This window comes from Dermacentor variabilis, chromosome 3 (assembly GCF_050947875.1).
Source record: "Dermacentor variabilis isolate Ectoservices chromosome 3, ASM5094787v1, whole genome shotgun sequence".
Classification (NCBI taxonomy): Eukaryota; Metazoa; Arthropoda; class Arachnida; order Ixodida; family Ixodidae; genus Dermacentor; species Dermacentor variabilis.
The window spans coordinates 77514320-77529863 of record NC_134570.1 but is presented as its reverse complement, the minus strand read 5'-3'; the positions used below and the strand labels follow the sequence as shown (position 1 = coordinate 77529863).

The 15544-nt window shown below is 44.1% G+C and overlaps 1 protein-coding gene across 1 annotated transcript in view; it reads right to left on the bottom strand.

The window, feature by feature from the left end:
• Positions 1-14800, bottom strand: part of LOC142575915 (cytochrome P450 3A41-like) — a 39829-nt gene extending 25029 nt beyond the window's left edge. Inside the window, exons 1-5 of the mRNA XM_075685713.1 lie at positions 14398-14800; positions 7648-7744; positions 6664-6716; positions 4642-4738; positions 2550-2669 (exon numbers count right to left, since the gene is read on the bottom strand). Of these exons, the coding sequence (XP_075541828.1) occupies positions 2550-2669; positions 4642-4738; positions 6664-6716; positions 7648-7744; positions 14398-14450 (420 nt within the window). The 5' untranslated portion in view covers positions 14451-14800. The remainder of the gene's footprint in view (positions 1-2549; positions 2670-4641; positions 4739-6663; positions 6717-7647; positions 7745-14397) is intronic.
• Positions 14801-15544: the final 744 nt, after the last annotated feature.

Genomic DNA, 15544 nt, shown 5'->3' with positions numbered 1-15544 from the left:
TGTCGGCCAGTATAGAAAGGACGACCGCTTAAAATCATCTTGTTTTTGTCATATGTAAATTAGTGGTGAAAATGATTCTCGCACCCTCAGGCAAGGTACCACTGAGAAAGAAGAATCTGTATTTTGCTTCTATTAAAACGCGAACACAGTGTGCATAGTAATAGGCGATTCTACCGCAACGCTACTAGAGCGGGCAACTTTGAACCATTTTTGTGCCCGTAATATTACCATCGAATGCAACCATATGACGTATGTGCCGCATGATTTCTTACTATTTAGGTTTTCTCACGAAAAATTCTTTTGAAGTTTACGTAATCTATAATCTTCAAATCTATCACGTATTTAACACCTACCGCGACTTGTAAGCGTGCTTTTGTTAGAAAAGCGAACCCTCTGCCACGCTGGCACTGAATGCCTTCGAAGTGAGCTAATGCACGTCTATTCTCCGTCATGTTTGCGCATAAACCCAAATACAGCATTCACAACTTTAAATACGAAGCAGCATCAAACTATAAGTACGGAAGCTTTTCAACGTATGCAGAAGCATGACGTCACATAGGCGCCGTATACACGCGCTAGCTATTTGAAAAGGATTTTAGTGGTCTGCGTAGAGGTATGATAAAATCACTTGACCCTTCCGAAGAAGTTTCGATAAGGGACTGTTATGAGCGACAAGGCAGAGGCTACTGCAAGAGTCACTCAAGCCTGTACGCGAAGCAAAGTGAAGGTGATGAAGTACGGTCAGCGAAGCAAATAATTGCAAGTGAAGAGTTGAGTTTCGCTGCGCTGTGTTAGTTTAGATATCTATTAACTTCCGCATCGCATTTGTGACTTCGACATGTTCTTAATTGCAAAGTATACGAACAGTTGCGACACGGACGTATTTCCACCAATCACTGAAGCGGATAAGTAGCGCAATCTAATTGCGGTATTGGTTGACGTGCGAAAAGCACACGTTGTTACAGTACCGCATCGGGAGGCAGCGAATGGAACGCGTTTTAAAGCGCGGCTCTTAGGAGCCAGTTCCTGCGTTGATCGTAAACCTCGGCGTCGGGGGAACCAACAGAACGAACGAGCCCACTGAAGGATGAAAAAATACAGTGAACGCGCTGCGCAGCGGAGTATGAAAGACGGCGACAGCGAAGAGAGCTCGAGGAGTGCACAGCGGGAGCATGAGGAGAAAAGTGGAGGAGGAGAGTGGAGAAAAGGGAGTGCCGCTAAGTGCCGCGCGACACCCGCTCCACCGCGGCAACCCGCGAGGAGATGGCGCCATAGTAGCGTGAACCGTCACCCGGTGGCCGATGACGTCGCTATGAAGGCAGGCGGCGAGCGCGTGCAACCGTACCATAGATGAAAACAAAGCGCTGGAGTGGGCTTCGGACCCTCGGCGCATGCGCTACATCGCCTGCGTCGCCACCATCAGAGAATGCGCTCCTTGCGAGCCACGCGTTCCCGTGTTCACGCTTTCTTTCTGGTCAGTGAGCGGCGCAACCAGTGGAAGTGTTTCGTCTGCCGCCGCTGCTAAACGAGTTACCTGAGCAAAGGCTCAGCGCCACCGACGCCTCAATATATCGCGAATTCAAAACGCCTCAGAAGCTGCCGCTCAAATCTGGCATTATGTAGAGTTCCTTTTGGCAAACAGACATTCACAGATCGTGTACAGCAGGTTGCCATTATCGCTCAAGAGAAAAGTGTATAGCAGCTGTGTCTTACCAGTACTCACGTACGGGGCAGAAACCTGGAGGCTTACGAAAGGGGTTCTACTTAAATTGAGGACGACGCAACGAGCTATGGAAAGAAGAGTGATGGGTGTAACGTTAAGGCATAAGAAAAGAGCAGAATGGGTGAGGGAACAAACGCGAGGTAGTGACATCTTAGTTGAAATCAAGAAAAAGAAATGGGGGGGGGGGGGGCATGGGCAGGACATGTAATGAGAAGGGAAGATAACCGATGGTCATTAAGGGTTACGGATTGGATTCCAAGGGAAGGAAAGCGTAGCAGGGGGTGGAAGAAAGTTAGGTGGGCGGATGAGATTAAGAAGTTTGCAGGGACGACATGGCCACAATTAGTACATGACCGGGGTAGTTGGAGAAGTATGGGAGAGGCCTTTGCCCTGCAGTGGGCGTTACCAGGCTGATGATGATGATGATGATGATGAGATTTTTTTTTTAATGCGCGAATCTACGATGTAGGAGAGGGTGCGGCGTGCGGCACTTGTGGCAGGAGTGATGAACATGCCAATCAGCGCTGACTCGGACGCGCTCCAATGAGACACGCACAACAGGAACGCTGACGCAAGGGTTTGCGTATTTAGCAGTTCCGTGTTTTAATAACCGACGTATCTTAACGTGAAACATTCCGAACCCAACGAGAAACATCAGACGCACTTCCATAATAAAGACTGCCAAATTCGTCTTGCGTACCAGTAAACAAAGTTGGTGAGATACATCTGAAGTACCTTAAGCCGCAGCCAACCTAAGCTGAAACCTAAGGGCGAAGAAATATTTGTCTAATGCTCTATCATACGGATGATTGCAGTTTATACTTACCGTTTTTAACCTTGTTGCAGTGAGTGCCGGGGTGAAGATTGCTCGCGCCTTCTTCCACTCCTCACCTGACAGGTTCAAGATGGACTTCTTCCAAACGTCACTTCCTACAGTCTGAGATAACTGCAGCGAACAGGAGCCGCCACATGGTGTAAAATGAAAGACTTCCTTGTTTTTCCGTTTATAGCCGACAATATCGTCTTTTAAGCTTTTCGTTAATGTTCTCGACTTTACCGGGTTTCTTCTTTAGCTGCACCAAAGTTTTCAAAAATGCCTGTGGCAGGTAGCATAATTCTAACCCTTGACACGATGCAGCAGCGATTACTTCTACAAGAAGTCAGAATGCTTAACTCAATAATTAACATAAGAACTCTAATTAACTTATAAGATAATTACCTTATGGTGCATATTCCAATCTCTGAATTACACCCAGTGAGTTCACAAAGCGTACGGAACCAGTTGGAACGAGCTCTCAGGACTATACCTGTTCCGAGATATTAATTTTTAATGTCTGCCACGACATGCATTGGCGTTGTCGTTGATTTGTGCTTTAATTTATAAAACAGAGTTTTCATAAAGGAGTAAGTGGAAAAACAGTGAATTTTTATCAGAAATTTGACTGCGCATATCCTTAAACCGGTGTAACCATCAGAATTTTTTCCAAGTCGATATGCCCAGCAAACTCACTAGCTACAATTTGTGTATTGAAATTTGTGCAGTGAGATAATTCATGAAGTGCTAATTTGTGCACTTAAGTTGATTATTCAACTAGGCATTCAAATTTCTCGCTGAAACCGGTTGCTACGGCTACCGATATGTGGCATTTAGCGGATCCCTGTATGAATTTGCCATAATGTTCAGCCACATAGCCTGTTAGTGCAACAAACCAGGCTCTAGGTGGTCCGCTTCGATCCTAATTCGCCCCTGATACTTGCTGTCTTTCATGACAGGAAGCTATATATTGTAAAACTGACCATTCTCTGGTCTAATCTAACACCAAGAATAAAGTATAAGCCCTCTTTCGTCGTTATTAATGAGGTTGGTAGTTTGTTTTGACAGTGCTAGGCCTATAGGGAAGCCAACAAGGCCTGAAAGTGTGTCGATTTCCATCTAACAGGTGTCACAATATTACTGTGCAGCGTTGATTAACGCTAAATGGTGTGACACCATCTGTTATATCGAAGTCGACGCATTTTTCAGAATGATAGGCCTCCAAGATGGGGCGGTGACTGCGCGCGTCACCCCTCTATGTTTAGCAGCATGCCTATCAGCGTCAAAACAAGCAACCGATCTCAGTAATAACCCTAAAGGAGCGCGTATACTTTATCCAAGCCGCGAGATTAGACTAAGGCATGGACGCTTTTGCCATTCATTCCTTGCTGCCACGAAGGAGAGCAGTGTCGCGGGCGAATTAGGATCAAAGCTGCCAGAGTGGCAATGTAGGAGTGCAAGTAGGGTATACGGCGTATTCATCTTCATATAATATGAATTCGAGGCAGTGCGCTGATAGGGTGATCAGCTACACAGTTTATTGATTTATTGCAGTTTATTGCAGCAGGACTGATGTGGCGCCAGTGCTGCTGCCACTGCAGCATGTTCAGCACATGACGTCATAGCTGTGTGTAACGCTGGCTAACATTGTAAGGGTTGTTCTTGTAGACATGTGCAGATACCTAGGAAAGCTGACGGGAAGATGGCACTGCGGTAGCTTAATGCTAATACGCACCACGCGTAAAGCGGAATATGATGATAACAGAAAATAACAGAACGACCACGCGTGCTGAGCGGGCGTTCGACGGTACAACTCAGGTCCTCTCTCTTTAGTTTGAGCCTGGGTGACACTAGGGATAATATTCTTGTTTGTTGTTTTCAAGAGGGTCTTCAACGCCATTGCTCACATTCCTAAAAAAATCACAGTCCGCACGCACGCTCTGGCCTAGTGTGCGTTGGCCCGTTGCGGTCTTACTACGATACAGCACACTGCAGCGTCAGTGGGCAGCTTCTTCTGTGAACAACAAAATACTTAGTTTAGTACAACTACTAACTTGATTTGGCACCGTGGAAACTTGTTCGACCACATTCTTACAATACTTACCGATCTGTCTGAAAAGTTCTTGAATTTTGCGGTCAGGACCTCCCGCAAGATCTCTGGATCTCCAACCACTAGAGTAGGCACCGTGCCTTGATAGGAACTGCAAAAAAAAAAAAACCTTCCTTATTCTTACTCATGCACAGCATACTTTGCTAATGGTGAACGACATAAGCTTTTTCTACTCGATGAGAAGTCGAATGTACGCAGACCAGCCCGACAGTGTTTGCTTGTAATTTGTTAAGTGGCTCCTCCGACTTCACCAACTTTTATAACAACCTGCTCCGACGCTTTCTCAGCATCCACTAGCGTTTGCAAGAACTGAACTGCGGCTTTCCTGCCCTACAAGGCGGTCCGCATCGACATTGTATGGTTCATAGAAACTTCTCTATTCCACTTCCTGATGAAACTATTGTAATACAAGTGTTGGTGCCACAATAGTGTTGAGTTTTCACGAGATTTGCAACCAAAAACCCGCAAACTACACATGTAATGCAGCTAGTGAGGTAGACGGTCAACATGAAAATTACGACAGTATAGCCTAATTGCTTACAGAATCACAGGCGGTGTCTGGCTGTGTAGATACTTGATAAACGTCTATGAATATTTGCGAAGTTCTTTCATCGATTAAAATTTGTTTGTTTATTGTTTCGATCACACTTTTTTAATGAACATATCATCTGTACAAAATCTGGAGCCGAATTCACAAAGCTTTTCGTTCGTTAACTGGTCTTTGGCGGTGATCGGTCGCCTTCGCTAATAGTAAGTCCAGGATCAAGGTGGTGTGATATTCTATCTCATGAGCATTTCTAACGTAATAGCTTTTTTTGGATACGGACTCTGGGAGTGCAACACAGGGTGCCCCCACTTTGACGCTCTCCTGAGTTTGCCCGACGGTAGTCGGTGAACAAATCGCGCAACACGCGAAAGCCGCAGACAATGAAATGTCGAGATAAAGTCACGTGTGTCAGCATGAGAGCACCCTGCGTCCATCGCTTCGTCATTTCGAACACCGAAGACGCGGCAATGCTACGCGGCAGCTCCACTTATTGTTCTCAGCGCAATATCGGAATACCGTGACTGTCCCGCTATCTACCTACCTACATGCACGACACACTATCTATACTCACGGTGCCAGCCACTAGCCATGCCTTTCTGGGGCGCGTTTCGGGCACGTCTCCTCTTTCAGCCATTATGTCTCCATCCACCCTTCCCTCACGGTATAGTAGTACATGGCAAATTCTTTGAAAGCACATTCACTGGACATCTTGCACATTTCAAAGTGCTTGTAAACTGCCATAAAGTTTGTAATAAAAGTACACCAGAAAACATTTCTTCTATAACTTTCTTCCACAGGTAATGCACTGGGTGTAGAAATAATCAAATGAAAGAAAGCACCAACGGTCTGACCACGTGAATTCTTCCTTTTCCGTCGCCCATAAGGTAACGCCCAAGTGACGATAACTCGCGAATGAACCTAGACAAGCTAATAAAACTGCAGGCGTCTCGAGGGAAGAATTTATTGTCTTGATACCCTTCTCTCATTCATCTGAGTGCGTCGCCAGAGCTCGCGGAGATCTCGAACTTTGCCAAACTAGGGCCTTCCGCCATAGCACCCGTGGTCTCTAGTTTTCGCCCCACTTTTTTATGGCGCTCTAGTAAGTTGGTCTCATGACAGGAGATTCGCTTGTAATATTCCATTACACCTTAATAAGGGGCCACCAAAAATCAAGGGCTGGAGTAATAAAAAGATTTTTGTTCGTTAGTGCTGTTATGTCTATACTGACCAACTTCGCGAATAATGTGTCTGACATCACGATTATCTGGCCTCTTCTGTTACGAAAAGTTTTAACGTAAGAACTTATTTGTGAATATCCCCAATAAGGAAGGGGGTAGCGGGGAAGGGGCAGATGCGTTTTAAGAATGGATCCTTACCGCGGCAACCTAATCAAACAAAGCTCCCGGAAGCTATTTAGCACATTAACGACAATGTTCAAATCGACAACAAAGAGCATAATGTTTACTTACCCGTACACACGACCATACTTATTATAGGAACGGCGGATTACTTCGTTCACTGGCTGCAAGGAAGAAATGATACAAGGTGATGTTCCCACGCTAATGTGGATGCAGCCAAACATTTTGCAGGGTAAGGTTGTCGATTTATTCGCCATACCAGAATATAAACTCGGTGCTAGCCGCATGTAGCATGAAAAAAAGAGAAGTTTTGGGGTCGTTTTTGTTTCCTAGAGTGCATATGTAAATTTTTTGTACCTAAGAACCTATAATACCTTTTTTTTTTAGTTTCACCAACTGTGACTTTTTTACCCGACTTGTGTAGGGTCATCGGCTTGGTTGCTGTACCTGCGAGCTTTAAAGAGCTTTAACCCTTACTGCAGCTAATTGTCATAAACTTGATCGTAATTGGTATTTGCATAAGCTATAATAAATATTAATATTTGGCTAATTGGAATGACATTCAACGAAAGGCACATTTGTGATTTAAAAGCGAGCAAGCTGAATTCTTGGGTGCTGGGGTTTTTTGAAAACATTTTTATTCAAGTCAACTCTTGTCCTAATAAGTACCGATATGAAAGTCGCGTATAAAATTTTCAATGTACCGTCTTTGTTGGTCACTTGATTTTGAATTTCAAATATTGCGTTCTCTTAAAACGTTTTTTTTTAGTGAGAATTAGAATCATGTTATCGCTCAGAAGCTGTTCTGCGTCACTTGTTTACAGCCCGGCGTACAATATTCTCATTTTTTGATAACGTGTTCCTGGTACTCATACGAACTCGTAACTTTCTTTTTAAAGCTGGATGCGATACGGTAGCTCATACCTCGGAGTTCCAGAGCAGTTTAATGTTGTCTAAATTGAGTTTTGGGTAACATAAACAATTTTGGCGTAGGTTTCAGTGATAGAATATTCTAGACTTTTCCCAAAGATATAACCGAGCATCACTCCGTAAAATGACACCGCGTGAAAGGACACTGCCTTTGACATATCCTACCTTGGTGTAGATGTCGTAGGCGAAGCGCATGTACTGCCAGAAAGTGAGATATGCTACTCCTTTTCCATTCCAAAATGTGAACGTCCGTCGCCCCCACCTAAGAACGAGGCGAAAAATAAGAAAATGATGTTTACTTACGTGAGAGGCATGGCACGTGAAATATTCTTTCCGCCGTACACACCTTTACGTGGTACACCAGTAATGCTTCGTGGTGACGGACGGTAAAGCATTGCAGAAACAGGAGAGGTAAGTAACCAAATTTCTGTGACCAAACACGAAACCAATATTTTCTTAACACTGCCTGCATACTTCTGTCATTCATCCGCCATTATGGTTACAATCAAATTTGTTCACGCAGGTGTATTGACTGGCCAGAAATATTGAGTGGAAAGGCAGATACACTATAGTAGAATATTTGAACAGCTACTTGCGACGTCTGTGCCGCGTTGCTTGTATGGCGCAAGATAGTGTGAAATCTTTTTTCTTAAATGCTTTTCTTTTAATTGCATCTACAGCATCTGCTTCAGGTATTTGTCCATGCAAGGAACTGCCGGGAAAACACAAAGGTGTTCTGAAAGCTTCAGAATATTCTTTGTCAGCAGACGCCGGAACAATTTGTTATGAAAGCATGTGTATGTTTTTTTAGCCTAGAGGGGCGCAATGCGTATGAAATGTGACTCGCCATACGGGCCCTGCGAAGGATCATGTACAGTGAAGGTGATGCGAAACCACCATTAAAATGCTGAGGGGGGTGTACAATGCTTTACTGAGGGTTCGGATGCTTGTTTGAAATTGGCTCTGAAACGTATGTGTGTTGTAAGTGTGGTTTGAACGAAGGCATGTACTGTTAGATTGACTTTGCTGAAAGCTTGTAGCCTGCACCTTAAGGGAGCATGAGTCATTGCATTTTTTGCTTGCTTACGAGGGTGTTTCTCAGCAAAAATTTTTATTGAGTGTCCTGGGGATCTATGACCTCGGCTCAGGTCTCCCACGTCGGGATGTCCAGGCCATGCCTAGTTGTCGCTTCGCGGGCCTGATGGACGGCCCAGGTTTGGTCAGCGAGGGGTATGAGCCATTGCATGTTTGCTTGCTTACAGGGGGTATGAGCTATTGCTTACGATCACAGATCCTTGTTTTGAGCTATTTCTTTATTGAAACATACGCTCTTCTCTACGTTGTTTGCGTGATTCGAATGAATGTATACATCGTCAGCTTCACTTTACGCGGTGCTTGTAGCCTCTGTGTTCGGAGGGGAATCAGCCATTGCATTTTCGTTTGCTAAGGGTGGTAGGAGCCATTACTGACGATAATTTTTCTTCACGGATGGACACGAAAAATGCCTACCACCGAGAGGCTAACAGCTTTGCTGTAATATGCAAGTCACATTGCTTTTGTTTCTAATGTGTAAGATGAAGCGTCAATGCTACAATGCATTCTTATGTCGCTTATAAATGAAGAACATAGCGCAGGTAGCAAGGGGGCCGTAATAAAAATAAACCTGCGTGTTTGTGCCATGCGTGAGCTAATTCTACGTCGCAAAGAACACCATCAACGCCAAGCGATGCGACTTTTTCTCCCATAGAGAATGATTGACGTCAACGACTTGTTCGATACATTCATCAGCACCAGAGGACAGACATTTATTTCCATGCAGTTTCAGACAATTACATATGTAAGACATATGAAAAACGTTTGCTGCTCCGTAACCCACAAGGGCGTTGCAGAATCTGTCTATTGGGACGAAGCTTTCCCGAAAATCTAGGCAGACGTTTGTCAGCACTCTACGCATGCTGCGCTGCATGATGACAAATGGCCCCGGTTGCCTGCATTGATTCCTCGGAACTCCAACGTTAACATTTCGTTGTATGCCACTGTTCCCGGGCTACAACTGCAACACAATGCTTCGATGCAGTTACGTGGCAAGCTTCAACACAGCGGCACCTGATGACACTGTGAAGTTATATAACAGGCTGTAGACTGCAGCAGAAGTTGCTGAAGTAGTGATGGAGAAGGGGCCCATCAGAAGCACAGCTGCCTGTATCATAGCGAGCACTGTCTAAGCCGTCCTCTTCACCGTTGCGGGCGGAATCAACACCTAAAACCATTGTTACAGCGCTCTGAAACATTTTTATTCTTTTACGGCACAATCAAGGTGCTCCTTATCACAGCATGCGTTTTGAGGGGCCTCTTTGCCTCACATTCCTCAAGTGCTGTGTCGCACTAAGATGTCGACCCGGCGTATTCTTATACCACAGTCTAAAGTGCCTCCGTGCAAATTTAAACCTTTAAGCAACGAATTGTGCGCGGAAAAATGTACCCGATGTCATAATTTTTTTACGTAGTGATGATTCTTGATCTATCATTCTTATTCCGAAAATACCTTACTTGATTGGCTTCTGGTCATAATTATCACAAAAGTAAAAAAATAAACAGTAAAAGCTGTTTTTGATGGCACCTTTCATTCAATGCCGACCGTAACTCGTCTTTAGCAGCACAACGTCCGCCTGAACGAGCGTGACTCGTCATTACAGATATTGATACGACCTCCCATTACGAGAAAAGCTCGAGATCAGGTGTTAAAGGTTTCAACATTTCCATCACTTTCATTTCTTTTCCCTTTGAGCGAAGCTGTTATTGTTTGGTCGTTTCTCTGCTGTCCCACTGTGATGATTAGAATGGACTCTAACCAACTTTACGACGTCGTGATGCCGCAGGCACTCATTCAGCACGTGTCTAGCAATGTGGTGCGACAATCCTTGGGGACGCAACAGAATGAAGACGGCGCCGATTCTAATTTATTTTGATTCCGGGACTCGCAATGCGTTGCATGATTCAACGGCGACTGCATCATTCTGGCCGTCTGGCCTTGAATCGAAATCCCAATGACCTACTTGGCGCCTAGGTTACAGACAACGGTAGCCACTCTGGTGAACCATCAGCGTCTCTCGTTGCCTTGACCACAATTTTGAGCTTACCCGATGTACGCTGCGTGTCTAATACCACCTTACACATGGGCGAACTAAAGCCATTGGATGCAAATTCCTTTTTGTTCAGCTGAAGTATCCCTCATCGAAACGAGTTTCGCCGCAGGCAGATGGTACGCAGTGGAATATTTTATATGTTCTCAGCAAGCAACGCAGCAAAGTACATGTCTCTGCTTCTTCACTAATTCCCAGAGTGAGTTTAATTGAGAGCACGATATCCAGACTGCCCGCCAGAAAAACGTAAAAGATACGGCTTTCTCAGGCGGGTTCAAAAACAGTGTGTGACAGCCCGAAAAAATTCATAAAAGATGCCATTTGAGCCATTCAAGGTTTTGTTGTAGCGGAAAAGGGAGGCCGCTGGTACCATTCCAAATGAGGGAGGTTAAAATCGCCTCCTAGGCAATATAATCGGTATCAATTGTTTTCCATACCTACATCATCATCATCATCATCATCATCATCATCATCATCATCATCATCATCATCATCATCATCATCATCATCATCATCATCATCATCATCATCATCATCATCTTTTATGTCCACTGCAGGACGAAGGCCTCTCCCGGCGATTTCCAATTACCCCCGTCCTGCGCCAACCGATTGCAAATAACGCCCGCAAATTTCCTAATTTCATTGCCCCACCTAGTCTTCCGCTGTCCTCGACGGCGCTTCCCTTCTCTTGGTACCCATTCTGTAACCCTAATGGTGTAAAAACTATCTAACCTGCGCACTACATAACCTGCCCAGCGCCATTTTTTGTCCTAATGTCAACTAGAATATCGGCTTTACCCGTTTGCTTTCTAATTTAAACAGCTCTCCTTCGGCCTCTTAACGTTATACCTAGCATTCGTCGTTCCATCGCTCTTTCAGCGGTCCTTAACTTGTTCTCAAGCTTCTTCGTCAGTCTGCGATTCTCTGTCCCATATGTCAGCACCGATAAATTGCACTTATTGTACACCTTCCTTTTCAATGATAATGGTAAGCTTCCATTCAGGAGCTGACAATGTCTGCCGTATGCGATTCAACCCATTTTTATTCTTCTATCAATTTCCTTTCATGGTCAGGGTTACCTGAGATTAATTCCCCTACGTAAGCGTACTCCTTCAAAGACTAGAGGCTGACTGGTGATCCTGAGCTCTTGTTTCCTTGCCCGACTATTCATCATTATGTTTGTCTTCTGCATATTAATCTTCAACCCCACTCTTACACTCACTCTGTTAAAATCCTCAATTATTTGTTGCAACTCGTCTGCGGTTTTGCTGAATAGAAAAATATCACTGGCAAGCCGAAGGTTGGTGAGATATTCGCCGTCGATCCTTACCCTTAAGGCTTCCCAGTTTAATAACTTGAGCACTTGTTCCAAGCACGCAGTGAACAACATTGAAGAAATTGTGTCTCCTTGTCTGACCCCTTTTCTTATAAGTATCTTCCTGCTTTTATTGCTGAATTGAGGTCGTTGTGAAATCTCTGTAGTTATTTTCCAAGATATTTACGTAAGCGGTCTGTACTCCTTGAGTACGTAATGCCTCCCTGACTGCTGGTATCTATAATAAATGAAATGCCTTTTTGTAATCCGTCAAAGCCATACAGGGAAGCTGATTTTACTCTGCGGATTTCTCGATTACCTAAAAAATGACATGGATGTTATCCATTGTAGAGTATTCCTTCCCGAAGCCATCCTCTTCCCCTGGTTGGCTAAAGTCCAGTGTTGCCATTATTCTATTGCAAATAATCTTGGTGAATATTTTGTATAATACTGGGAGTAAGCTAATGGGCCTATATTTTCTCAATTGTTTAACGTCTCCCTTTTTGTGGAATAGTGTAATGTTTGCATTCTTCCACTTTCTTGGAACCCTTGCAGTTGATAGACATTTCGTAAAGAGAACTGCTAGTTTTATATTTATCAGCTCTAAAGAAAACGTCACTCAAACATGATGTCGATCGATAAGAAGAGCACACTATCCGATTTTTACTTCAATAAAAACTTACGCCAGGCACCACGGCGCCTCACATAACCTGTGTGCTATCTCGATTTCATCTGAAGCAATTTGATCGTCAAGGAGAAAACACACGCCCCCTCCGAGCGTATTTGCGAAATCATCTTCTACCTATGACTCTACACCGGATGACAGATGGTTACACCATGCCAATAGAACTGTAAAAGCCGCCTCTTTCATTTCTAATGCTTCGGCAATGAAAATTAAGAAAGGAAATGGCTTCCCAAGATGCATCGCTCTGCATTTTTCCTGCACTACTTTACTTGTGGAATCGTCATACATATATTTGACATCGTTGAAATTCAAGACATCATGTTAAAAATGAAATCGGTTGTGTCTCTGTGACCCCATGGCGAGATTCCAAAAAAAACTCTTTTTTTTTCGTCTAAGGTTTTCTGAACAGTCGTCTGACATAGTGATGCCTGATGGCCTCAGCTTTCCTGCATTGATCAGATCAGCCTGCCCTCGTTAAATGATGAAAATTTTGCTATTAGATCTTCGCTTTTACTGCTACGCTGAAATTTGCTAATCCGGAGAGCTCTTTCGACTGACTTGGGACAGCTGTCAAGTTCTACAGCACAAAGGTTCGACACCAGCTTTTCAGACACAGACCACGGTTTGTGAGTGTGAAAAGCTGTCATACAGTAAGTTCATATCTTCCTCGCGTATGAAGAGTCACCATTGAACATCAGGACACATGCATGAAAGCATTAGCTAACATAATGCACTTATGCTTGCGTGCGCGCATGTGCGCATGCGTGTCTGTTGTTGGGGGGAGGGGGGGTGATGTGTTTTACATAGCCAAATGCGCTATAGGTATTAGACTTACGTACGTACTTGTTGTCGTTGTTTACCGTTATGGCTGTGAGCAATTCTAGCATAAATCTGATTCACATGCAGTTACGCTTCGTATAAGATATCACATATTTTAATTTTAATTTTTGTTACTACTTCCTGTTACCACTCCCCTCTCTAATGTCAGTAGACCTGGGTAGCAGTCTTGGCATCCGAAAACTCATATATATTTCAGTATATATATATATATATATTTCAGTATATTGTTGCACCATTGCACGCGAGGTCGCGGATTCGAATCTAGAATATGGTGGCTGCCTTTTAATGGGGGGGGGGGGGGCGCAAACATGCAGAAACGATCGTGGTACCGTTCATGGAGTATATTATAAAGATCGTCAGGTGGTGAAAGTTAACCCATGGTCTTCCACTATATATGACGTGCCTCGTAATTAGATCACGGTTTTGAAAGGCAACACACCGCCAGTTTCTGCGGATCTTTAATTATCAGTGTTAACGTAGCCAGACACTAAAACATCAAGAGCACCGTGAGCCGGGGTCGTCCAGCTCTAAGAATAAATATTTCACTGTCACTGTCTTAAAAAGATGCCGAACCACTCAGATACGCAAGGGTCACTGGTGCTCTTATGCTGGCGATACAAGACACCAAGTATGGTGCCAATGATTATTTCAATAAATCCACGAGCAATTCAAACCGTCTGTTTAAATCACGCAAGATATAAACCTGCGGTAAGCGTTTATAAGGAAAGCAAGGGCAGTGTTCTTTTCACATTTCATCTTTCATTCTCTTCACAAATCGGGACTGGCTCTAATGCGCAGCGTCGTTACCACTGATATTTGCAGCTCGGGACGAAGGGCGGCTAGAAATTAATGGGAAATGAAATCTATCTTTACAAAATGCGGTGGGGCATTACGCTTTCAGATAACGAAGATAACAACGAAACTGTACGTACCAAGAGATAAGCGTCGATAAGAGCGCGAGAAGTGCGACGAGTGCGGAAAACATGGCATGGACCTCCAAAACCTTCTAATGCCGAAGAAGTTCTCGTTGGAAACACAACGGAGAAATTCGGATATACCAAATTTCTCCTTGCACGTACTCTCAGCCAACTGTCGTGCTCGCACGGACGCTGAAGTGATCAGACGTCGTTTAAGCTTCAATCTCTTGCGGCTCACGAGTGCTCTCTCTCCATGCCACAACTAAACATGGGGGCGTCGATGACAATATAAGAAGGATGCGAGAAAGGGCGGCGTTCGTATCGCCGTGGCAACAGATTGAAGGTTACGCTTCTCTCTCCATACAACGCTGGCGAGTCTGCTGCGCAATACGCCCTTCGCAGGCTGTTAGGAACGCCACGCCGCGCGAGACGGGAGAGCATAGAGAGATACAGCGACTGGGCATCTATATCTACTTCAATTTCATCACCACGTGGATCAATTTGATCGATAAGCCCAGGAAAGACAAAAAAAAAAAGGAGGAGAAACAAATCTGCTGATATACGTACTTCTGTGTATGATATATACATATAGGGGCGATCTCGCATCTATTGTGAACGAAATCGGCTTTCTATACACAAAGTAGCTCAGTTCTCGTGGGCAGACTTTATTTAATCCAGTACAACGTAGTGGCAAGATATTTCCCACATGTGTCACTACCAAAAGAATGTCAGCCTCAAACAAAGTCTTCAGAGAATTTGTCGAGCACTACAGCTCGGGGGATTGTTAGGTAAAGGAATAAAGGTCGCTATAATAAAAAAAAAATTAATTAATCAGGTGTTATCTACATCTGCGCCACATAATCAGAAATCAAAACATCATTCAAGCCACAGTAGATAGCGTGGTTCCTCTTGCGTTTTTCTAAAGATCTGGTATGCAATATAGCCTTGTTGATTCATAACCTAAATCGTCACGAATTCTCCATGAAGGTGCTAAAAGTGCGCCATATTTACCGTGCGCAATTTTTAAAGAACAGCTTGTATAGGACAAGCACACAGCGCTAAGCGCTAACAATTTGTGAAGCAGACATTTAATTTCTTTTCTGTATATTACGACAACAATTCCTTTCAATAAGCGCTTCATTTCTGACCTAGATTTATAAGC